This window comes from Saccoglossus kowalevskii, chromosome 15 (assembly GCF_978046115.1).
Source record: "Saccoglossus kowalevskii chromosome 15, keSacKowa6.1, whole genome shotgun sequence".
NCBI lineage: Eukaryota > Metazoa > Hemichordata > Enteropneusta > Harrimaniidae > Saccoglossus > Saccoglossus kowalevskii.
This window is the reverse complement of record NC_140655.1, coordinates 30485206-30494528: the sequence shown is the minus strand read 5'-3', so window position 1 is coordinate 30494528 and position 9323 is coordinate 30485206. Positions and strand designations below refer to the sequence as shown.

General features: G+C 37.2%; 1 protein-coding gene across 1 annotated transcript; it reads left to right on the top strand.

Moving 5' to 3' along the window:
* Positions 1–713: 713 nt before the first annotated feature.
* LOC102803381 (allatostatin-A receptor-like) lies at positions 714–1811 on the top strand. Its single transcript, XM_006819242.1, has one exon. The coding sequence runs from the start codon at positions 714–716 to the stop codon at positions 1809–1811; it is 1098 nt and encodes a 365-aa protein (XP_006819305.1).
* Positions 1812–9323: the final 7512 nt, after the last annotated feature.

Below are 9323 nucleotides of genomic sequence, written 5' to 3'. Positions count from 1 at the left end.
CCCAATTATAACACCATGAAATATCGAGAAGTATATACGTTTAGCGGTAGCATGGGAGGAAATAAGTTAACGGGTCCTTGATTCTTGTATTTCAGAGTTACACGTAGAAGAGCAAACGAGATGCTGACATACGTAAATCCCCGGCCAGAAAAGAATGACAAACAGTTCTTAACCTGAAAATTAATGTTGGGTTTGCTGTTTACAATATTTACATAAATGTGGAAAAATAGTGACGAGTCGTAAGCATAAATCTTGTTCGTCTACTCGTGCATTGACCTCGAACACTGTCCTGTGTAGGGCTGCACGTAGTACCGATCGACATTTCAATAACGGCCAGCACACTGTGTTATAATTAGAACCAATGTGCACGCTTCTTTGTATGTGCTTGGGGCATAAACTGTATATTTTTATACACCCTGAGCTATCATATGCCTTGTGCTCTGCGCAAATTAAGTGTGAAACCATATTCCATGCGTATCTGAAAGTGCTGTGCGTGTATACGTTTACAATTGAAAATATATTCAAAATAATCCAAATATTTCTGACACAACCCCGATCAATACTTAGTTGCCAAGGTTATTGTCAGGCTTCAAAACGTTTCGCTGTTGGTAGTTACAAAATAACGAATATATATCCCCCCCCCAAAAAAAAAAACTAATGGCCAATTATTTTTACTTTCAGCCAAGGAGAAAACCATGACAACAACAGGGATAATGACGTTCATCAATACAAGCGAAATACTGGGCGATTCATTGGAGGATTGTATTCACAAACACAACGATACAAACACAATTTGGGTATTAGAATCGGCCATTAAAGGTTATCTTTACTCGAAGAAAAGTATCGCAATCGTTACAATCGGAATGCCTCTCATCTTTCTCATCGGTTGCCTAGGAAACGCTTTGACTATACTTGTTCTTTGTACAAGAAAGATGCGCTCTGCAACGAACTGCTTTCTTATCAATCTGGCTATTGTTGATATTTTATTCCTTTCCTCTGTTGTACCGCCGAAGTTCATCTCATATCTGTTGGCCCCGACTCCATTTCAGTACGACTTCACTGTACTCGGTGGTAAAGAGTGGGTGTGCAAGCTGATTCGGTTTGTTCCTCGATTCACGCAGAACATGTCGTGTATTTTGATTCTTGTCATCACCAGCGAAAGATACATGGCTATATGCTGCCCTCTACGGTGTCGTAACTATCACACGCACGCCGTAGCTGCTCGAGTCAGCTGTATCACCTGGTTGATGACGCTGGTTTATTCTTTACCGCATTTATGTTACGCCGTGGTTACACGCCACCACATGTGCTGGCCGTCCTCGTACAACGTAACCATACTACCGCAGTCAGTCTTAATGTGTAAAAGCTGCGAGGCCGAGCGCTGCTACACAATAAACTTATTTGGTAAAATTGATGATGTGATTTTGCTGTGTGTTGCACCCGTCTTGTCCATTCTATACGTGCTAATGTTTCTGAAATTGCGGAGTTTTGCGCGTACCTTTCGAAGAATTTCAGCAAATGGTCCCAACAGAGCGAATCGAGTATCAGCAAGAGTCAAAAAGCGGTTGCTATTCATGCTTGCTGGGACAGTTGTGACTTATATCGCATGTGTCGGCCCATTCAGAATGTTGGATTTGATGAGGCTGCACCGATACGAAATGCCGAAGGATACGTACAACACGGTGCTCGGAATTTGCCGTATGTTGCTCTACCTGAATTCCATGATCAATCCATTCATATATAGTATATTTAACAAAACAATGCGGTTGGCTTATTTGAACTCCCTGAAATGCCATCGACGAGGTTATTGAATGACGGACGCTTGCAGTAACAACAAACCAGTCTGTTGTAAAGAGAATGTGAGTAAGTCACTAACGATGACGAGTATTACGTGGAAAATCATCAGTATTTCCCCATGCTTGATCACAATCGTTCGGTGCACGGGATGTTGAATAAAAATAAATAAAATATGCTAAAATGTAGCAAATTTTGATGCATTTAATAAACACCGAACAACAAATATTTCTCAGGAATTACGTGTGTATGAGTAGAAATGATACTGAATATGTGCTCGAAATTCAGTGTGCACCGTTCATGACAGTCACGCCCTCAGTCGACAATGTGCTTTCACGAGAGTAAGGAATGTCGTTGGGGGCGTCGACTTTGTTTTCATCTGTAGTCATTCTAACAAATCCTTGGGTCCGTAACGCCATAAGTTACAGCGTACCGTAATTTTGTTGTATTTTACGGGGTATTTTCATCCTACCATATTAGGAAATACGAATTACTGAAAATTTGAACTGACACAATGGCGGAAATAATTGATGATAGAAGTGACATTCGAGAGTATTGGGCCATTTGCATATTGTTGAAGATAAATATATAGATCACAAAGATAAGCAAGGCAGTGAGTTGACATGATTAAGGAGTGCGGCCAATATTTAACTATGCAAACGAGGTCATTGATAAACAAGGGGAAAAGTGCCGGAGATAAAACAATTTCCGAACGTATAAACACGGATTTAAACTGAAGACACAGCAAAGCGCCACGTCACTTTCAGCAGACACAAGCATCAATATTCTATATTAAAAAGGCTCGATGACAATGACTAACTTTTATCTCAAGTCGAAATATTCAAATATTAAGATTAGTAAAAATCAGAAGGTTATGGAGACCTATATCCACAAAAGTAGTTCAGAACAATGCCATCACCGTGGTGATAACTGGGAGTAACTTATAAAGCCCCGTGACTTTTATATACTGACATAACGTTTTAACATGTACACTCCCGACCTAGTTTATGTTTTTATTTTACACTGGAGATAAATCTAATGCCACAAAAATTTAGATAAATTCTCCAACTAATTCTGACAGAAATTACTTTTACTTGGCAAAGGTTATCCTTAAAAGTTAAACCTCTGTTCAAAACTCAACTAGTCTAAATTCACATGATACATCTAATTCCAGTATTTATTGAGAAAATTAATTTTCTGAATTGCCAACGTTTTCCAAAACTACCAATCGATTACACAATTTTGTGTAAAGACGCACAGGTATAAACGATTGCGGTGGTACAATTATTTCAAAGTAATAGGTTGACTGGTAACGATGTGCTCAAAGTAACCTTTTCCATGTTTCTCTGAATCTGATGAGCCCCCGCTTGGTCGGTTCCATTTATTATGTTATAACTGGCGAGCGATTTGCTTCGGGATCATAATGCATTATTATTACTCTCATAGAAAAAGGAGGGAAGGACCACGGGTGTCTAAATAATTGGAGAATTAATTCTTTGCTCAAATAGGATTTTACTATAAGTGTTTAGCGAAACCATTAGAACGAATCCTGCCAACATTACTAGAAAGACGCAAACATTATGTTACGATATATTGGAGATGTGATCATGCTAGTACAGACAATTTCAGACTATATCATGGAATATTATTTTTTCTTAGCTAAGTTTATCAATAGATTTTGAAAAAGGTAAGCTGGAATTCATTCAATATTATTTGAAGTACTAAAGTTATTTAATCTTGGCCAACTTTTACAAGCTGAACACAGATTTTGTAATTATCTTAATTGGGTTATGGAACAAGTGATTCACACTTCTCAGAAGGACAGGCCAAAGCGACCCAATTTCATCATACTTTTATATTTGATATCTGAAGTTACAGTCACAGCATTAAGATTATTGACTTCAGCTTCAGCTCAGAAAGGGATTTTCGCTTAGTGTCTGGTCAGTTCGCGACTATAGCAAATGTGAGGCGATGTGGCTAGTAGTTAAATTTGGCTGGTACCGTAGAAAGTTTAGCTAAAACTTGGAAGTAGTGATTTGCATTTTTAACGAATGAATACTATACAGTGTGCGGCAATGCTACCATGTATTATCAATCTGCAAGGAATATTATCTGGTTAAGACGGTTTGTTGAAGATTCATATTCCACCTCTGGAATTCGGTTTATTTGGAATAACCATGTGATATTGGTAGGAAAACATGTATATTATCCTTGATTTATAGTTTACAAATTATCTATTCAATCAATTTGATAGTGGACAAATTTGGATAGGAATGTCAAGAATATGATAGGAACGTCATCGCAAACTGTGTGTGTATCAAAACTGTGTATGTGACATTAATTCTGCACTTTCAAGGGACAGAACAGTAGTTATTGTTATTTAAAAGTTTTAGTAAATCAATTAGATACTTAATTCACCAAACAAATGAAATATTATGGTGGTCAAGTGCAAATACATTTGCCCTCACTTTTAAATATACGTTTCCATGCAACTAAATACTGAATTAAATTTGAAAACAATGTATTGTATGCCATTTCAATTGAACTCCAAATGAAGAATATTATTACAAAATGCATACTTTTGTATGTCTAAAATTAGGACTATACTACACTTGTTGTATGACTGCAGAATTTTCGAAAGGTTAAGGACTAGACTGATTAGTGATCTTTTTGATATTGGATGTTTCCAAAGCTAACACTGTTCCTGAAAAACATTTGTCCTTATTGACAAACTAATTGACGTAATATAATATAATATATTATTATATATTAAACTGTTTAAATCATTCCTGGTCTGCAACTATATAATGTGTGTTCGTATTTTCTGTATTATTGATGTATTTATTTTATATTGCATTATGTAATGTAACCTTGTGACTAAGTGTGAACTGAATGAATACAAATCAATAAATTATAAAAACAAAATAATGTAAACACTTTACGGGATTGGCGATCCATCATGCATTGCACGTGTTATGTATTGGTTTTGAACTCAAAGAGGACAAGCCTTTCAGATATGAATTATGTATTATCCTAAATAATGAATGTAACAATCCCAACAAAGCTGAGTAAGCTACAGGGCATGGTTGACATTTCAGTTCAGTTTAATACGAGCAATAATCTTCTGTGTTACAGTGAATGGTATAAAACGATTGCCTGTAAAGCTAGCGATGTATATGCCATCGATTATTGTATTGTGATTATATAGGAAACAGAGTTAACCACAACATTACTATGTACTGCAGTAGTATACTACTCAGCAATGTTAAAGTTTGTGAGTTTTTGATTAAATTGACTTTGAAGAAATTTGACACATGATTAATTGATGTTTATTTAACAATGGACTTAATTATAGTTAATAAAAAGTAATGACGAACTGTCAGCTTACAGTGATAGACTTATTGCACAAATTTGTATTATATATGTTGAATGTCACCAAGTATTCAACTATCATTAAACTGAGAAAATATATCTTTTGAAAATATATTAGAATATTTTTCAGTCAAAGTTCAATTATAAAACGCTAGTTCTCTCTAATAAAACATTCGTAAAACCAAGCAATTGTATTGGAAAATAAATTGTTTCTAAATTGAATATAATTCACAGTTTCAGCTGTTTGTCAAACTGTCGATGCTACGTGCCTAATCCTAATTCTAATTAAAAATCGTCAGATTTGCAAATGTGTATCCAATCAGTATTACGTGTACTTTATACAGTCACAACTCAAATTATTACCATCTGAAAGTTGTCTGTAGGTTTTATTTTGAATAGCAATAACAACATCTCATTGATCACGTACAGCTATATAACAACCCCATATGCATAATAGAAAAGTGATATTGAATTGAAAACCGCCACGAAGTACGTATTGGTTTGCGCTCGTGTATGACGCACAATATATATCTGAATAAATGATGACAAATCTAATCATGTGATACGCTTCTTGATTTTGCTGTCCTCTTTCCAATATTTGCCAGTCTGTTACACAGTTACTTCAGGTGAGTACGCTAAGTGTTCTATTTTCTTATAGTTAGATACCAATTCATTTGCCATAAATGATGTGTGCTCTGTGTACATTAATATGTTCATAATAACGGACTATTACAGTTTATTTCAAATAAAAGGTGAATTGGCTATTTTTGAAGCATCCAAGTGCCAAATCATGTTTTAATTGAACAAATATTGATGTCAATACTTTCATTCGTTTTAAAACAACAATACTCTAAATAACGACTATTAGTTACTGGAGAGAACCAACATACTTTGCCTTACATGGAATGCATATTTTCATTCTGTCTTCCGTAAAATCATAACGCTTTGCTGTGACGCCGATTACAAGTGTAGCGACATACATATCTATTGCCATATCACTAGGTTAGATTGACACGGCGTCGAGTTACAATTCTTCTGATGTCGCTATGATATCTAACATCTATGCAACAATCGTGTCTACCATTTATAAAAACATTTATACACAAGTGTGATAGATTCAATGCAATGTTTGATCGCAAATGAGAATTGACATTTATACGTTTATGAAATGTTTTGCTAAATGATTTCGGATCCAACATTTTGCATTTGATGTACATACGACTTCAGCAATATTAATTATAACTAGGCGACATATTTAATGCATTAATTCAACATAGTGATTGTCTCTACTGGTAGATAGACAGGATAATGGTGTAGAGTTCGCATTGGAATATAGATACTGGTCTTATGTGTGTATATATGTGTCTAGTTAATACTATACATTGATATACGTCCAAGATTCGACTTGTGATTTAACAACTAGTCACTGTGGAACAATGCTTGCGGTAATCACGAGTTCGATTTCCGTGCTTGATGCATTTCTCTTAGTTAGCGTGTACATTAATACATTATAAGCAACCAAGAATACACTTGGACCTATAGATAATGCGGTATTAAGCGCCTATGGCACATTACATTATTCATTTATTGCATGATATGCTGATCCATTTCAAAGGTCAGCGTGGATTTTCAGTTGTGGGACATGCTGAACTAGCACACTGGCCCAATTAAAAAGAAATAAGCACACACCATTGAAAACATCAACGAGCATACGAATAGTACACACGCACAATTAAAAAAAAGCTTTTGCATAAACCAGGTTATATTATGTTCATAAATGACTGCACATTTACATAATGCCAAGTAAGCCATTGTTGAGGAGGCTGATTCCCATTACAATTAAATGCGAGTCAAGATGCCAAAGACGAGGTTAAGTGGACCTGCTAAAAAATCGTCGCATTGATCACTTCTGTCAAATTTACTACGTTATATGTGTACCACCTACATCAAAGACTCGTCACAGACAAGGTCAGAAGTCGTTATACACATGACGCAACAATAACACATTCAGATATCGTTAACCTAGATCACGATTACATTTTCACTGACCAGGAACTTTTGACTGATTCAGTGGAAATTGGGTGTTGGCGGTACATTCCAAGGTCAGACCTTACCAATGTATTCTATCAAATTCCACTTGTGAAAGCATCAAGGAAATACTGTGGCATAGCTGCAACTTATCACAGCTTATCAAAGTGTATACGTTCGGTAATGGGCATGCCTGGAACAGAAGCTGCTCCAGAATAGATGTTGTGCCATGTCTACATGATTTATACTGTGGTGGAGCCACCCTGATGGGGCTTCTACAAAACGGGGAAAATCTCCAAGTTTTAAGCAAATATGACCTCCTTTGTTAGCACTTAAAATAGCAATCTGCTATCAAGCAACCTCTGGATTGTAACTGATGGGCCAGTTACCAAACATGACATCGACACAAAGCTAGCAATCAAAGATTCCTGCATCGATACAGTCAAGTCATCAGACATGTGCCTACACCGACACACCAACAAACCATGTGACCAGGCCAAGCTCTGTTGAGGGTTCTCTGCTAGCCCTCGTGATACTTCATTCCTGTCGCCAGTTAGTAGATACCGAGTTGCAATTCGCGACCTTGCGGTTTCAGCTAATCTACCATTAGATTTCATTAGTGGCAACCCTCATGATTTCTCTGAAAACTCGCTAACAACAATATCGTAGTGCATCTGAAAACATGCTTTAGGTGGCAATTAAACCACAATGTAATAAGTGCCACTCAATACTAATGGCTATAGTTTATAGGTCACCAAGTGGGTCCTCATTTTATGCAATTGAACGCCTGTTAAATATTTTGGAAGATGAGTTTGCTCAATATGCTGCTGCATACCCAAATGCTATGATAATGATAGCAGACAGGTGTAGCCAGTGAGCTGTTCATGGGAAAAGCTGTTTGTCACATACGACTTGTTTACCACTTCCTTGTGACTGAGAATGTTCTAGAACCGTACTGTGTCTGGGTGGAATTTTTAGAAGTTGGTTGAATAGGTAATAGGACACTGTAGAAGGCAATAGAAGGTAATGGAACATTCTAGGAATTTGTAGTAAGTTCCAGACTCATTATGTATGCTGATGTAATGGTCTATTTATAGACAGTGTGGGTATATATAGGGGAGTTGTTCAGCACTGAGATCAGATCGGAGATCTCGTTGAATTGTATTGGAGTATAAGTATCTAGTTATTGGAGTAGTGGAGTTTTACCGCGTTATTGTACTTGATGTTTGCAGAGTATAATAATACCGGTACCAGTTGAAACCTCATCTGTTGGCTCCGTGTATTTTATCATCGCCGCCAGGGAAGTCTTTTTGTTACTGTTGCCATTTTGGTATTTGAACCATCACACCTGTACTATACCAATTATGGTAATATTACGTTGCGTGTGACATCTAGGGGCTCGTCCGGGAACAGTGAAGACATATAGAAGACATGGCCAGCGAGATAAAAGATATGTCGAAACAAGAATGGGCGGATGAACTGGGAATGACTGGAGAAGACAAAAGGAAATTCATTTTGGAGCAATTGAGTTCTCAGCGGGCTGACAGACAATTGGCGAGGGAAGAGAGAAAGGCAAAAATGGAAATAGAAGTAGAGGTGAGGAAAATGGAGATTGAAGAAAGAAAGGAAATGTTACGGCTGGAAGCGGAAGCAGGCGAAAGAGAGAAATTGCGAATGGAAGCAGAACAGCGAGAAAAGGAAAGGGAAGCAGAGGTAAGGAAAATGGAGATTGAGGAAAGAAAGGAAAAGTTACGATTGGAAGCGGAAGAAAAGAAAAGAGAATTTGAGTTGAGGAAATTAGAGCTGCAAGCAGCAATGCCGGGGTTTCAACAGGCTGATTTTGGCGGTCAACGAAATGTGGTCAGTGATGCACAGTCACCAAAGTTGCCTGCATTTGTTGATGGTAAGGACGAACTTGATAGTTATTTATTGCGGTTTGAGAGGTTTGCAATGAATGCGAGTTGGCATAGAGCTGGATGGGCCACAAAATTGAGTGTGCTGTTGACTGGTAGAGCACTGGAAGTATATTCCAGGATGTCCGACACTGATGCAGTTGACTATGATCGTGTGAAGGTGGCGCTGTATAGATACAAGATACGATTTCACAGAGGATGGGTACAGGAAGCGAT

What these genes read in the sequence shown, in the direction of transcription:
- LOC102803381 (XM_006819242.1), top strand. Translation starts at nt 714, where the DNA reads ATGACGTTCATCAATACAAGCGAAATACTGGGCGATTCATTGGAGGAT.